This window comes from Rattus norvegicus, chromosome 5 (genome assembly GCF_021556685.1).
Source record: "Rattus norvegicus strain SHRSP/BbbUtx chromosome 5, alternate assembly SHRSP_T2T, whole genome shotgun sequence".
NCBI classification, from domain to species: Eukaryota; Metazoa; Chordata; class Mammalia; order Rodentia; family Muridae; genus Rattus; species Rattus norvegicus.
The window spans coordinates 51,580,001-51,597,086 of record NC_141538.1 but is presented as its reverse complement, the minus strand read 5'-3'; the positions used below and the strand labels follow the sequence as shown (position 1 = coordinate 51,597,086).

The 17,086-nt window shown below is 40.1% G+C and overlaps 1 protein-coding gene across 5 annotated transcripts in view; it reads right to left on the bottom strand.

Annotated features, from left to right (window-relative positions):
* Map3k7 (mitogen activated protein kinase kinase kinase 7) overlaps positions 1–17,086 on the bottom strand; it is a 57,900-nt gene that overhangs the window by 38,485 nt on the left and 2,329 nt on the right. For all 5 annotated transcript variants that reach the window (XR_015619678.1, XR_015619679.1, NM_001107920.2 and 2 more), the window contains 4 exon segments: positions 6,297–6,407; positions 3,961–4,026; positions 2,930–2,975; positions 1,286–1,424 (listed from right to left, as the gene is read on the bottom strand). Coding sequence is in view for 3 of the 5 variants with exons in the window: in NM_001107920.2 (NP_001101390.2) it covers positions 1,286–1,424; positions 2,930–2,975; positions 3,961–4,026; positions 6,297–6,407 (362 nt within the window). In the remaining 2 variants the exon portion in view is untranslated.

The window sequence follows — 17,086 nt, the reverse complement described above, 5'->3', positions numbered from 1 at the left end:
GTTCCATGACGGCTCCTGACCAAACATCCCTTTGGCTGAGCTCTGTGGTTTCTGCAGTGTAGCACTATAGAGTGCTGAAGTGAGAGTTTGATCACAAACACTTATTACTAAAAGAACAGCACCATTCTACAGGACAAATAATCTAACTGAAGATAAAGTAAAATACATCAACACAGAAGGAAACACTGAATCATGAGTGGCCCTGTGTGTGCCAGACAAATATTCTATCACTGAGTTACAGCTGCAGACCAATGACTCTTATTTTACGTCTGTACTTTGAAGATATTTCTCAATGTTTAATCTCAAAACTGTTTCTGAGTTTAGAATGTGTGTGTGGGGGGAGGTGGGGGAGGTTATTATGAATCCCCTATGGTTAAGACAGTCTAATAAATGCTAGGAATGTTTCTGAACTTCAGCCTTCTAGGTGCTATGATTCAAACACAATTACTAAATAGCAGCCTTTTCCTTACAAAGTTTTACTTTTGATAACAAACAAAAGTAGAGATGGGTTATAAAATGTGCATAATCACACTAGAGTAACGTTCAAAAGAAATAAATAAAAACACATCAAAATTAGACATCTTATTAACTTCTTGCACGTAATGTTCTACTTAAACTAGAAATCTAGGAAATGAATTCCCTTTTAATTCAATGTAATTACAATAGGCAGATAAGCCCCATCCCTAATGCTATACTACCAAACACTTCTGTCACATTTCAACTCTTGGATGTATGTATTTCAACAACAAAATTCCCATCACCTCACTGTTCTTGTTTCTCAACGTTTTTAAAGGTTCTTTTGAAGTGTTAGGATTCTCAGTCACTATGGGGAAATCTGGGCTGTTTACATCTGTACGCAGATACAGAAATGCTTTTATCCCCTGTCTAAGAATAAGAACACCACTGGTACAGTTCTCCATCATGTCTACCACACGCAGACCCTGTTCCTGTTAGGAATGTAGCAGGAACAGTAGTCAGACTTGTCTCTGCTCTCAGAAAATGATGCAGTTTTCTGAACAATTTTATATACTACAGGTACAAAATGGGACTTATAGGCCACCAGATTCTAATTATTACAGTGTAAAGTTGGCATTAATAAAAACATTCCCCCATAGACAACATTCTAAATACAAGTTTGGATAAACGGCTGGATGATAAAAGCACGTAAAACACAATAACGTAAGCAAGAAGGGAAGTGAAAAGGGAAGTCTAGAGCAACAATTAACCAATTGAACCAGGGGTGGCAAGACAAGGAGAGAAGCAATGTCACCCAGCTAGAACTTACTTTGGAGGCTTGAGGTCCCTATGAATGAGAGCTTTGGGCTGCATGCTGTGCAGGTAGGCCACTCCTTGGGAACACTGTAGACACCAGCTCATGGCATGAGCAGCAGTGTAATAAGGCAATGGTTCAGCACCGTGCAGCACTGTAAGAGAAAGGCACGACAGACTAAAAAGAACTTTACTGCATAATATGAAACAATACAGATGCAAGCACCATCAAGACACATGAGTATTCCTTCACAAATATTCCAGTCCCACTTTTAAACCTTCTCTAGGAAAAAAAACCATACTATTTAAAAAATTTTACTAAATAACTCCCATATGGTCATTCAAATAAAGTTAGTATATACTGTCAAACTTTTTAAAATGGATATTATCTTTCACACAATTACATGAGCTATATGTGATCTGTTCATTATGAGGGCAGAAGAAAGAAACAGTACCGAGACAAGATGGTCATATCAGATGCTTACAACTGTCCTGTCTATTGTAGCTAAGGAAGTAGCAGTTCTCTCAAACAGAATGAGAGTACTAGACACAAACCAACAGCGGAGAACTCACAGCAGTGGGTGTAAAAATGTGTAGGTAAGATAATGGTAACTTAAAAGTAAATGCTGTCAATTTTATAAAACTCTCAGGGACAACTCAGACATACACAAAGTTAGTATTTTTAAGGTGAGAGCTTTGTTCCACAGTGGTAACTCCAGTATGGAGTTCTCTCTCTCTCTCTCTCTCTCTCTCTCTCTCTCTCTCTCTCTCTCTCTGTGTGTGTGTGTGTGTGTGTGTGTGTGTGTGTGTGTGTGTGTGTGTGTGAACACTGGTAGTTTGAATGGGAATGGCCCAATACACTTATGTGTGAAAATTTGGCCTCTACTTGATGGACCTGTTTGGGAAGGATTGGGCAGTGTGGCCTTGCTAGAGAAAGCATGTCAGTGGAGGTAGGCTTTGAGATTTCAAGATTCAGCCATGCCCAGTATGTTCTATGCCTCCTGCTTTTGGACAGAGATGTAAGCTCTCTATCGCTGCAGCTAACATGGTTGCTGCTACAATGCCCTGCCCTCTGAAACTTTAAGCCCAATTAAACTTTCTTAAAAGCTGCCTTGAAGGGGTTGGGGATTTAGCTCAGTAGTAGAGCGCTTGCCTAGGAAGCACAAGACCCTGGGTTCGGTCCCCAGCTCTGAAAAAAAGAACCAAAAAAAAGCTGCCTTGGTCATGGTCACAAGAGGGAAGTAACTAAGTGAAAGCTGAAGACGCTCTGTGAAGTTTGTTCTCCTCATTTTATGTTTTGAAAAGGAAGCACCATAAAGCAGGCTGACATGAAGTATGGCCAAAGAGTTCTAAAACTGAAGGCTCAAAACTAAACAGACAGAAGAAAAAAGTCTACACACACATACTTTAAAATCTATTTTAAAAAGAACTGTGACTTCACAAACTTTGAACATAATATGTAAACTCAAAAATTTATAAAAATGTCATACATCTTTCTTGGCCTAAGTCCTTAGCACTGAAAACAAACCCAAAGACCAAAATGACTTGGTCTGAGAGCTCTGAAGATAAATTGTGACTAACAATAGGTAATTTAGTTCTTACTAAAAGCTTTTCAGTTGCTTCACTCTAGTAGCTAAAAGCAGGGCTGGCTGATACTCACCATTATACAACGAGCCTCCTTCAGCATACTCCATCACAAGACAGACCTAAAGAAAATATATGCCGGAATTTACTGGAGTGGCAACATTGTTGGGCCCTCCCTGCCTACAACTTAGTTCAACTTCCTGATTGTCCTGAAAATTACTCTTTTGGCTCCTACTCTGTGAATGATACTAACGGAAGGAAAAGGTATCTGTGATCAAAGAACTTGTCTTCTAGGTGCCTGCTAAAATTTGCATATTACTATACATTATATAATATCACTAAATTAATATCTATAACCTATAATAAAATACAATATTATACATGACTATAATTGTATATAAATTTATATATTATATATAATATATAATTATATGTGATATAGTATATTATAATGTATATTAATATATAAAATGGATCACAAGCTTTTGGGGAACAAAATAGAATTCCAAGACTTTAAAGACAAGTGCTAATAAAGCTGTGCTAGAGGACATGGAGTCTTATAACAAAGTGAGTTATGGGTTAACCTAGGTTGGTGACAGACACAGGTATGCACTACTTCACGACAGCACAGGCTTTTACTCAGATGGGCTCTAGTATAGGAAGCAGAACCCACTGACTGCTAGCAGGTAGGTAGTTACAGGGCAGAGGAAGGGAAAGGACAGAGGCTCCTCACTGGCCACTGTCAGGTTAGCTAAGGAAGGAAGAAGAGTGGTAACTAGGAATGTCCGGTGATCTGCCTTGGCTAGCATTACATGGTCCATCAGTGGGGAAGGTAAAATTTTGGAAGAACATATTACATTTTTTCTGGAAATTAGTTTTGAGAATTGTTTACTCAAAAAGAAGGAGTATTATAAACCGGGGTGGCCAAGGCTAACAGGTATCTGAGACGACAACACCAACTTACTGTTTTACTAGGGCTAGAAGCAAGCGAATGCGGGAAGGGTAAGCATTTTCAGAAGTAAAACAACTGAACAAACAGCTTCATAAATCATATAAACCGACACACTTGCCACTGTTTCCTACAGGGAGATGAAGAGGGACACTTACTGGATTCAAGCAGGCTCCATACAACTTTACAATATTAGGATGGTTCACACGGGACAACTGCCGGAGCTGTAACAAATTATGGATCCTTAAAGAGTGCTTATGTTACCATGCTGTTCAAATCTTACTGTCACACAGAACATCTGTTTAACTTCTATTACCAGGTAGCAAGCATTATGGCCACAGGCACTGGCAATCGTACAGTTCAGTGGGGACACAGACATCATCAAATATACGAAGATCGTTAAACAATGCACAAGGTGCTGTAATGGGAGCTAAGAACCAGCTAAGAGCCAGGATAAACAGGAAACAAACTGCCATAAGTCAGGGCACTGTCTCAGTTCTGGTGCTGGCTGAGCCACCCCCACCAGAAGCTGTGGCACTTCCTACAGGTGATCAGTTTACCTGTGTGTCTGTATTCCTGATGTCTTCGGACTCTGAAAGATAGGTACTATTACCTCCATCTTAAATATGAGACTTGGAGTTGAGGTCCAGAGAGGACAAAGCAGCTGTTAAAGACTCTATAGTCAGATCTGAACTTCTGACTGGAAGTACACAGTCGTTCTGCATGGTCGCCTCTAACTCCATTTTCTGTCTTGTAGGTACTGCAGAGAGCTTGGAGGATGGGGGTGAGGGTACCATTCAGTTGACTAGTATGCCTTAGGCTCTAACTTCAACCACCACATATTCCAGGTCAATCCCCAGTACAAAAAAGTGGAGAGGAGCTTCAGTGGTAGGAGGGACAGACTGACACTCCAACTTCCCGTTTTAAGTTTCCCTGAGCCAGTAATTACACTAAGGCTTCACCCCAGCTCCATGTTTCAAATTTCTGCACTGTGTCTTTCTCATAAAACATCCTGTTGTTCTTTCTCTCCCTTGTCCTCTGTCTTTCCCTTGCTTTCTCCTTTTCTCCAAATGTACTGGCCCATGTAAAGCTCACTAAGGTCTCTTAACCATTTTTATTATATATCACTTGACAGTTTTCTTTACACTTGATATTCTTGGATCTTTCTGCCTTAATAGACAATTAGCTGACTCTTTTTAGCAATGTTGTTTCATGTAACTTTTTACTGTTATGTATTTATTGTATACAAACACATTCCACCTTGGTAAAACTCAGCATTAACTTCACATAGCACATTATTCAAGCATTTATTTCTGTTTTCTCCGAGTCTCATAAATAGGTGAGGTTTTTGTTTGTTTGTAAGGCGTAAACTCAGAAGGATGAAGAGACTCTGCAATGAGGTAACAGTGTACCATTGGAAGTTGACAAACTAGTGATTAGTAATAACTGACCCAGCAGACCTAGACCAAGCATTGAAAACAAGAGAAGCGACATGATTAACTTCACAAAACCCGTTATGTAGAAGAAACTGAGAAGTAATGAAGCTGATGTATAAGGGTTTACTGATAGACTTTCCACAGTAATCACACGAGAGTAAAACTGAATTAAGGCACTGCTGTCTCCAAAGCACCCCAAAGCTATGAGCAGGGCTCACCAGCCAGTAAGCAGTGTGCTAATCAGACCTGTGCTGTCATCTAAGTGTCTGCTCACAGGGCTCACCAGCCACTAAGCCCATCCCCAAGGAACTAGCCTGCAACCGCAGCTCAAGGGGCAGTATAAGGCCACAACTAAAGTTAAGTCCCGGGCTGTTACAAAGTCCTCAGTTCTCTTCTAGAGAGAAACATAATTCTGCCAGATGGGCAAGAAGACCTAGGTAACAACCATTTGAAAAGAAAAACACTGGTTATTAAATAAGTCTGGTGCTACGCAAATCTCTCATCTGTGTAAGTGGCCAGGCTTGGGCCCGGACCTAAAAGAGATGAAGGATGACAGAGTATGTGGAATGCGTAAGTCTAAAGTGTATTTAAGTTAGTAAAGTCTTTGATGTGAGGTTGGTCCCTCTTTGGGTGTTAGCCACAGCTAGCCACACCTTTTCAGTGAAATACTTTTCCTTTATTAATCTAAGTGTGTGGAGTAGTTTCTCACAAGAAAGGTGTATTATTTCTACAACATTCTAAGAGATTCTTACCTTTAGGTGATAGGCGAGAATACCACTTTAAAATTAAGATATGATACCTTGAAATAGATTTGGAGTCCGTGGATGAGTGCACTTGAATTCATGGAGCGATTCGTGTAAATACACTTCCCCTAACAACTTTTAACCAGAACATAAAGAAAAAAATGAAAAACATTCCTACGAAGGCACTACTTTCAGTCCAGTCAAACTGCAACGACCATGTACACAGAAAAGTGGAAATTGAGAAATGCTGTTTATAATCTTAAGATCAGAGTATCTGGTGAAGAATTACTGGATAGAAATGACGTTTCAGCTTACCTCCACGATGAAAGCCTTCCTCTCAGATTCACTTTCAATCTGTTTAATTGCAACATCTTTTGCTCTCCACTTAGCTTTGCAAACCACTCCAAAAGCTCCTCTCCCAACAACCTGAGTTACAAACAATCAGAAACCCAAAGTCAGAAGCAGACCCAGTTCAACATGATGTAGGCAGTTTTTAAGTTTCATCAAAGGCTTAGAAACCACCATTATTTGAATTTGCTAAGAATAGGCTTTTCATTAAACTGAAGGTAAAATGCAGTTTTAATCTTTGAAATAAACCTTTTTGTTCTAAAGCAAAACCAAAAAAGATACAAGACATAAGGCTATTTTTAATCACAGTAGTGGCTCAGAGAAGTGGTTCAGAAAAATAAAAAGGAACATATATTTAAGAAATTAAAATCAGCTTTCAAATAACCAATTAGGGATAGGGAATGGAGGGAGAAAGGCTAAAGATGTGAATGATAAAAGGCCCACCATGAAGGACATGCAAAATATGTTACTGTCTGTAGAATGACCCCCAATTCCTCACATTGCAATGCCCATTATAAAATGCCTAGGGGAGAATCTAGGGACAGCAAGCAGGTCTGTGGTTGCCTTGAGATAAGGATAAAATGGGACTATTGTAAATGGCATCCTGCCAAGGTAATGACATGTTTGAAAGTTGACTGTGATGGCTAACAACTGGGTAAGTTCACAAAAAATCAATAAATCACATTTCACATGGGTAAATCTATGATAGGTAATTAGCTTATTACTTTTCAAAAAAGATTATAAAAATACAGATTAACCACATGTCACATTAATGCTAAAACTAATGGCTACCACCTGGGCACATTGCTCTGTCAAGCTCCTTTATTTTTAAAAATATTTGGGAAAATCCAAGTATCTTTAAAAGCAATAAAAACAAGAAGGAAAGACTAGCTTGGTATCTGGCGGATCAGAAGCATTAGCCCGCTTCTGTGACGGGCACTAGGTAAGCACCAGCATCTCCAACCTCCTACTTCTCTGTATCTAAGTGCCCGGGCAAGGCCCTTTCCTTAGGCAAAAGTCTACCCTCAGTCATTACGTTTTTGTGTACTTTTACTAGTGGGCATCGAGAGAGCGCTCTGCCCACATCCCTCTCCACAGACTAAAGAGGAGGTGCTAATGTTCTTCCCATGTTACACATAAAGCACATAGTTTTAAACCAGCAAACTCACTCTCTCAACTCTACACAGGTAACAAACAGTACAGTACAATTAATGGTAGGCAGCCCAACACTAGAATGTCAGTGGTTCTAACGGGTATGACATACTTCATATATCAGGAATCAGTTATATGTTCTCTTGGTGTGACTCCACTTAAGACACATTTATATAAAACTCAACAACAAAGTTGGGAGTAGCTAGAGTGATCAAAGGGCTGTTCTTCAAAATCTACACTGGATCACTGCACAAAGGGAAAGGGGGGAATGCACTAGGGCAGCAATAAACATGGGGTACGTGAACTAGCTAGCCATGGCTCCAATTCTAGTTCATAAGTTGTATAAAGCAGTATAACACTTCTCATATTCAATGTTCCCCATAAGATGGGTACAATTTGTTGTGTTTTTCACAGATTAGCACATGTAATCCTTTTCCATTTTAAAGGTAAGTAGTCATAGGGTTGCAACTTACTCACATTACACTGAACGTATTCGGAGGCAGGATCTGAAACCTACAGCTCAGAATTATCAACACATGCTATGGTCTATACTCAGCTTAAAGGTAACAAGGCTGCTTATATGCAAAGTCCCAGGAAAGCCTGGCTCTCTTGGAGACTTTTTCCATTTCCTAGTCTTGACCACTCAGAGACCATCTTGTTCTCCAAGCCTCAACAATAAAAAACACTGGTAATTTACACTCAGAACCCAGTTATTTTAAGACGACTGGAGGACTGGCCTGAGTTCGAATGTGTCTGTCTGCACTCACCCTTACTGCTAGGTGCCCTGCTCACTCTGTCAGGCAGATTCACATCTGAGCTTCTCCTGGCAGCGAAGCAGAGACACTTCTGTCTTCCTCACTGAGCAGCTCCTATGTTATTCCCCTTTTACCAATGGAGACAAGTGTATCTCAGGGGGTTACAGAAGTCAGGCACTTCCATAAACATCATAAAACACAAAGTTGGGTCTGAATTAACATAAGGAGCCAAAGCACTCATTTTCCTCACAGGAAATGAGCAGCAAACAGGTCCTACAAAGTTTCAACTTCATGGTCATAATCAGCCTAGATAACTCACCTGTTGACATTATTAACCATGAATGAATGATTATAAAGCAGTTCAATATACTTCAGTCATGTGCCCACAGACTAGTCAGGGTGACTGGTACTTAGTACTCTAAAGAATGACCAATCCCAGTGGTATTTGTATTTGGGATTCTGTACTTGTCATAACTGTGTCGAGTATGCATGACCATCTGTGGTCACAGGTGCCACCTAGTGATGAAATGATGACTCACTCCGAGCTCCCAACTTAAAACCAGGAGAACTAAATGTGAGTAAGTAAATATATGATAAACTCTCCTTTGCTATGAGAAATCAATTTCACAAAATAATCTGAATTAAAAATGGTCACATTCCTATCTGAGAACCCATGGTCTTGAGAACTCTCCATTCTCATTTGAGTCATAAGTTACTTCGTGTACACAGTGAAGTTAACAGGTCCTAAATGATAACACAGAAAGGCACGTTGTCAAAGTTGCTGAACTGTCATAGTTTCATAGGAGTTAGTTTAAAAGCATGGAGCCAGTGCTTAAAGAATTATAGTTCTTTAGATCATAAAGATTTCTCTTTTTTTCATATGGCATTATTAGGAGTAAAATATTAGCTACTAAAAGTTAAAAGTAAAAGATTATGTAAGAACTGGCTTTTTGTGCAATGAAAATGAGACAGGGAAGAAATCCAAGGCTATACAACAAGAGTACTTAGATTTCTTTTTTCTAACACCTTTTTAAAAACATTTAAGAATGCCAAAGGCAAGCAATCACAATATATTAAAGACCTTGGTAGCCTCTCTTTCCCTAAAAGGCTTGGAGATTCAATGGTAGAAAGCAGTTCAACGACCCCCCTTCCCCCGCAACTCTTCCCTTAGCTTGGCCAGGGCAGACAGCTTCACAGAATGTGCTTGTAAGCACAGGCAGCTGACAGAGGCATAAGAACACTGATAAAGAGCACACAGAGGAGGCTTTACCCCAGGCTACTTTGGCCCCAGTTGAACATGACAACGATTCAGAAAAAATCTTGCAAAAGAAACAAGATAAGTGAAATTAAAGTCTGACCACAGGGAGGAAGCTACTGCGGGGAGAGTTGAGACCTGAAATGGATTCACAGCTGCTCAAACACGTACTGCAAAGTGCAGCTGGATTTCTGAGGATTGAAAAGTGAAAGCCAAGTCAGGAAGCATGAAGAAACATTTCTTCAGAACTGCAAACTGTATTTCTTTAATCCTGAAACATTTCTTGAGTACCTAGTACGTCCACCTGTTGTGTTTTTATATCAGAAATGGAAGAAATAAATGTTCTTTAGCTAAATTGACAAATCGAACTGGAGGAAGCCAGTTGGAAGTAGAAAATATGTTATGCTCGCAACCATCTATTTTTTAAAGCATCACATTCAACAGGTTAACTGTTGGAGAAGGGATTTCTGAAAGGTCCCTGCCCTTTCAGAAACAGGAGTGACTGGGATGATCAATCTTTCCTGTCCTGGTCTGTCTTTACCACTGCTCTACTGAGGAGTTCAGAGCTTCTTCCCTTGAGTCGAGCCGGTCAGGAATTGCTTTTATAGTAGTATAGTAGTATATAGTAGTATATAGTGTATAGTAGTATAGTGGACTTTCTGGAATTTCAAAACCAGGGCTCAGTAAGTTTTGGCAACTTCCATTTCCTTCCTCTTAGAATCCAACATCATAAGATAAAGGCCCAAACTGATGCCCAAACAGCCAGGGGCACTACTCTGCCAGGCACAGATAAGCAACCTTGGATGCCCCTGTTCCATGTGGGCAATATGTCTCAAGGGACATGTCTGATTTCCACTCAGGAGCAAGGGATTGAATGCATATTTTACATATCAAAGCAGACCTGGCCTCCAGGTTCTCCCAGCATCCCTCAGTCTCTACTTGGCATACTCTGCTCTCAACTCTGAGGGGCTGGGATGCCCTTCCCCGTGAGGCTCTTTCTCCTTCTTTCTTTCTCTTCCCTTTACCCTCCTTCTCTCTTCCCATGGTGACTTCCTTGGCCTTGGTCCTTGGGGCCAGTGAACTTGCCCAAGAGCAGCTTCCCAATAAACCTCCCTCTATATAATCTAATCTGGCTTGAGTTGGCTCATCTCACCAGTGGAGAAATAGCCTGTCACTACATGAAAACAAGTGTGACCCTCTGACACAGCAACTGGACCTCTGGAATGAATTCAAAGAAACAATCAGACAGGTATAAAAGAAATGTTTGTAGTAACCAAGAATAAAGACCAGTGTTAATCATTAGGAGATCAATTAAGAATAATTCCATTTCAGTCTTCTTCACCAACTCTCTTTCCTCTGTTCAGCTCTTAGACTCTGCTACTTTTTAGGTTATATCTGAGCCCCCCTCCTCAGTTTGTGCTCTAAACTCATAACTTCATCCTCCCAAACCATCTTCTCATCCGGGTGTTTTGCCTAAGCTCAGATATACTGAAAACTGCCGTCATAAGTTATCTGTACTTTTGGTGGTTTGCATGACAATAGCCTAGCCCCATATTTTCAAGTATTTGAATGCTTGGTCCCTAGTTGGTGGAACTGATGGGCTAAGGAGGACTAGAAGAGATATGTCACCAGGGGTAGGTAGGGGTGAAGTTGGGTTTGAGCTCCACCTCGTGGGTAGGATATAAATTCTCAGCTACACCTCCCAAGCTCTGCAGCTGCTAGCCTGCTGCCAAGCTTCCTGCCACGATGGACTCACCCTCTGAAACCGTTAGCAGTCACCCAATAAACTCATTCTTGAATAAATTACAATCGTTATATTCTGGCAAAGCCTGTAGCTGCTCTGCCTTTGTCCCAAGAATCTACCTGATGTTAAATCGAAGAGTTTGGACTAATGTCATTGGAAAAGGAGACTGCAAGACCATATAGTGTTGATCCAGTTACTGGACCACTCTTATGCAGATGTACAATAAAAAAGAGCAAGCAGGGGAAAAAGAAACACAAAATGCACTTTGGGGGATAGAGAGAACTAGGAAATATAAGACAGTTTGGTTTGTGCTGAAAAAGATAAGGAGTGGCTGGCCTGATTAGAAATGGAATTAAGAAAGTGGTGCCCCCAGAGCAAGACTCCATTCAGCTAATTCTGCAACCAGTAAAAAGGAAATGTGTGAGAAATATCCTAATGCTAAGGAAAGTATATTCAACAAAGCAAAGCATCAACAGATCAAAGCTTATGCAAATGTAATCCCTGGAGGGAACAGAACTTGACAGCTTCACCAGGATTAGGTCAGGAACAATACAGGAGCAAAGGGATTGTGGGATCCTCCTCTGAGTTAAGGAAGGCCAGAACATCAGGTGTGTGGCAGGAGTCCCTGCACTGGACACTCAGAAAGGCCACTGTGTGAAGCTTATATTGTGATGGAGAAGCCAGGGTTTTGGAGCTGTGGAATGACTGGCTGCTGAGGAGAGATAATGCATCAGAGTTGAGACAGCCCAAGAGAGAGAAGTGTGTTGTAGTCAAGAAAGCCAGAAAGTGTGGGAGACAAGAGACCTTTGACATTGAACATGGAGCTATAGGATTTAGAGTATGCCCTGCTGGGTTTCAGTATTGCTTTGTTACTATGGCCTTTCCTCCCTTTTAAAATGGTACTATATATCCTGTACCACTGTATGTTGGAATTTGTACACTGTGTATGTAATCTGCTTTTTGAACAGGGGTTATAGTTGAGAGAATGCCTTTGAGACACAAGGTGGACATGTTGGATGGTTAGTTAAACAGTGTTGAAACTGTGAAAGACTTTGAGGGCTTTTGAAGTTGATTAAGTATGTTTTGCATTATGATATGACCAGGGGTTGGAATGTGGTATTTTGCATGAGGATTGTCCCCAGAGGCTCATATATTTGAATGTGTGGTATCTAGTTGGTGGAATTGTTTAGAGAAGGATTAGAAGTCATGGCCTTGTTGGAGGAGTGTCACTGACGGTAGGGTTGAGATGAGGTTTTAAAAGTCTCTCTCTCTGCCTCCAATTTGTGAGGTAATCTCTCAGCTACTACTCCAGCACCATGACTGGCCTGCCTGTCTACTGCCATGTTCCCCACCATGATGGTCATGGTCTTACCCTATGAAATTGTAAGCAAGTCCCCAATACACTCTTAGAAGTTCCTTGATCAGGGTGTCTTTTCATAGCAATAGAAAAGTAACTAAGGCACTAATAAAGTTATTAACTAACAAATGTTAAGTACCAACTCGAAGTTTGCATGGCTAGTGCTTTTACCGAATGAGCCATCTCTCTGGCCAGCCCAAGCTCAATCTTGGAACCCACACAAAAAGCAAGGTGCAATGGCATTCAGATACTGCAACCCCAGCACTCCTACAGTGAGGCAGGGAGCAGAAAGAAGACAATGGCCTACAAGTATGAAACACAGCAATAGAAAAAGAAATGGAGATGGTCTCAAATAAAATGAAAGGCAAGAACGGACTCTTGAAAGTTGTTTCCTAATCTCTATATGTGTTTTGTGGTGAGAATGCGTGCACTTGGGAGCAAATAAATAAATATTTAAACACTGACTGCATTCCCCTTACTTTCAGTGGATCACATTTCCTTTAACCTTATTAAGATTCACAAATTATGTTAGTTCTCTAATTATTCCAATCCCCACATTCTGGAGAAACTTTATTTGAGAGAGTTTATTACAACTTGAGTCATAATCAGATGCTAGTAAGTTAGCTTCAGGTGTTACCGTACTTTTCATTGTATTAACACACTGTATGTTCTATAAAGGACCACACATCCCACAATACAGACACAACAGAATGAGCTTTATTTCATTCCTATGGGATGACCAAACCATGAAGACTCTTACCATTATAGGACTCACTGGCTAAGAAAGTCTATTTCTAGGGATGGAGAGGGCTCAGGAGTTAACAGTGCTGGCTGCAACTTAGGCTTCATTCCCTTCACCTCCCTCCACATAGGCTCACAACCATCTAATAACTCCAGTCTCAGGAACTGATGCCCTCATCTCACCTCTGTGGGCAACAGACAGCTATGCGATGCACAGACATATATGCAGGCAAAACACTCATACTGATAAAATAGTATAAAACAACAGAAAGTCTACCTTGTCTCTGTCTCTCAGTCTCATAATATAAAACAACACTTTTCTGATGGGGGTAATATTCCTAACTGTAAGAATTAAAAACAAGTTCTTTTTAAAAAAGTGTCAACAGCTTGGTAACAAATTTTATTTTTGTACCAATTGAGACTTTATAGTTTTATAACATCAGATTTTCATGAGAGAAACTAGCCTGTTTAGACTATAAAACCAAACCAAAAACATAAAAGAAAAGTATGCCCATTGTTTGAAGAGTAAAACAATATGGCAAACTGCAGATAGCAACCCAAAGAGTGGCAGAAAAGGCAACTCTTGAGATACATGATGAACTGGCAGAGACAATTACAAAATAATAAAGTCATACTTTATTTGCTACCTCATTGCTAGTTCAAGCTGATAATGTGTTTGCTCTACAAGCTAAGGACTCAAGTTCAAACCCAGAAGCTAAATATAAAACACTTGGTGTAGTGGAACACATTTATAATTCCAGCACTGGGGAGGCAGGGATGGGCAGATCCCTGGGGTTCACTGGTCAGCTAGGCTAGCCTACTTGGTGTGTTTTAAGCCAGCAAGAGGGCTGATGGCACTCAAAGGACACAGAAGGCTACCTGACTTCTGGACTCCACAAGCATGTGTACAGGCGCATTGACAGATGTTAACATGCACATAGGCAGCCTAATTCCTTAAGTATTAAATATTACTCTTTTCCTTCATGCAAATAAGATTTAAAAATCTAGCAACTAAACATATGGAAACAGTTGTACTGAGTGTGCACTTAATTTACTATTAAATGATTAATGTTATTGTCTCCAATTCATTATTTAGTTCAGTGACTATGGCTGTTGACCGAGTGTAGCTCTGTTCTACACACAGTGTGAATGGACCACCGGCTATGCTACCATCATAGAAAGCTGGACCATGACAGAAAAGCAAAGGCCCTGAAGTCATCAGTTAGGATGCGGTGTCTCCAACTATTCAGAGCTTCAATATCTATTAATAAACTGTCAGAGTAGAACTGCTGACAAGACGGACTTGATAACACGAGTGAAGCTTTGGGCTTTTGCTTTACTATAGGCTTTTAAAGCCTCCCGTAAAAACGTCTTCACCACCAACACCGAACTCTCTAGAACTGTAAGGCACAATACATTTCTCCTTAAGTTGTTTTTGGTCATATTTTATCATTTGTAAAAACAACTAATATCACACCTGACCCACTCACCCAACCTCTCCTTTAAATGATCTGTCAGATTGTGTGTTAACCTGTATGTACAGGACACACAAGTAATCCCTGTAGCCATCTCTTCACTGTAACCACTCTGGATGTCTACTGAGATCAGTGGCCACCAATTTCACATACAAGAACTTACTGATTATTTTTTGGTTATCCATAACTAACAAATCCATAGACTCGTGTATCCAGGCCCTAACATTTCAGGCCCTCTTCTAGTATCCGCTACCTACTAGTTTATAGTCACTGTTAAACTTCTACCTAGTCCCATCCTAGTCTATTATAGCTTTAAAAACAAAACCTTTTCTGTGTCTCTTCAATAAAGCATAAGCAGACATGTAAGAGAGTAGTTGTACATGCCAATATGCTGAGCTGTGGCCAACAGTCTGGGACTCCTTTACAAAGTAATCTCTATAGATACAGTCTATGTACTTAAGTGGCAGCCCACCAGTGGCTGATACTCATAGCACCTGGCTCTTTATGGTATCTTTTACTCCTGCTTACCATAAGTATTTGTTAATAAAACGGAACAGAAGGAATCAAAACTGGAAGAGTCAGATCTCATTTCCAATGTAAATTCCAGCTTAGCCCTAATTATGTAAAATAACCCTTGGTTTACCACACATTAGAAAATCAGCTGTGCATCCAATTCTTATAATTATGCCGTGACAGTTTTATTTACTGGTTCAACAACTACTTAGAGAACTTTTAGGTGTTACACACTCTGATTAGAAATACAAACAAGATATTTCACATCTGTCTGAGATGGGAACGCGATTCAGTCAGAATTAGGTGCCACGAAGGGCAACAGGAATACAATGTCCCAAGTTCCTTGAGGAAAGCTCTCTGAGGAAGGAACATTTGTGATGGGACTTGAATGGTGAGAAGGAACCAGTCACGTGATATTTTGGAAGAAGAGCACAAAGGCAGAAGAACAAGTGCAAAGATGATTATTCACTAGTGATATCTTGAACCAATGAGAATGAATTTATTTGGCATGTGGCGTCAACCTTATGTGCTTGATCTATAACAGATCTGCCAGTTTAACACTGTGATTCTGAGAAATCTTAGGATTCTTCCATTGCGCCTCAGCTATACTGTACAGAGAAGAAAATGTTAAATTGCAGGACCAACTTCTATGTTGGAAATGAGTATACTGAATCTTTATTCCTAGAATTAGGTTCCTCTATGGACACTACAGTGACACTGCAAATCTCATGAGTGAGAAAGTTCAAATCCCAGCTCTATCACTGACTGAGACAAGAGGCTTTTGGCAAACCAAACTCCAAGACCAGTTGTCAGTATTTGTAAAATGGGATAGCATTTGTCTGTCTACCCAACTCCATTTCCTCAGAAATTATGACTAATGTCTAAGAATGCCTAAACTTACTGTGGAAAACAAGATAATACATGTTGGAAGACAAGGTATTTTATTTTTACAACAGGAATAGATTGCTAATGATTTTGTCCAATCTATCAATTTAAGAGAGAAACCGCAGGTCCAAAATGATGACCCACCTAAATACATTCTGACATAACTAATACAGTGTCTAATATTCTAAATGTGAGTACACTTTCCAGCAAACCACAGTTTTCTCTTTTTAACCATACCATCCTCAAGGTATCTGGTCTACCTTCTGACTCTTTTCAGTCAAGCACTAGAAGGTTAAAACCCGAATGACTTTAAAAGCTTAAGTACCCATGTGGATTTCTTAGGCAGAAAGCTGACATAATTGACATGAAAGTGAAGAGTCCAGCACTAAAACTGCGACAACCAGCATCTGCTCTCTTAGAAATAAATACGCATCTACTAAACGATTCTACATCTGTCTACAGCGAGATGGCTCCCACACAGCTTCCAATTATCTTTGTGTAATGCCGATTCCATTTTATTATTGTTCGAGAAATAAACGATGCGGTTCTCTTAACTTACTGTTTTGCTTTCTGTGGTGCTATGATTGAAGCCAGAGCCTTGGGCATGGAGGGCAAGAACTCCAATACTGAGCTGCACACCAAGCCATTATTTTGTCAATTTAAAAGGTGGTATACTTGTCCATATAAAACACTGAAGGCATGTAAGATAGTTTTCCTGTTGGGTCATCTTTCTGTTTTCCTATTTGATTTAAACTAGAGGTGGAATGTAAGTTGAAATAGCTCTTGAATGCCTATGATGCACCGCTGACTGTACAATCTGTTTAATATGCTCACATGAAGACTATAATGGAAATTATGTAATGGTTTTGCCATCAGAAAG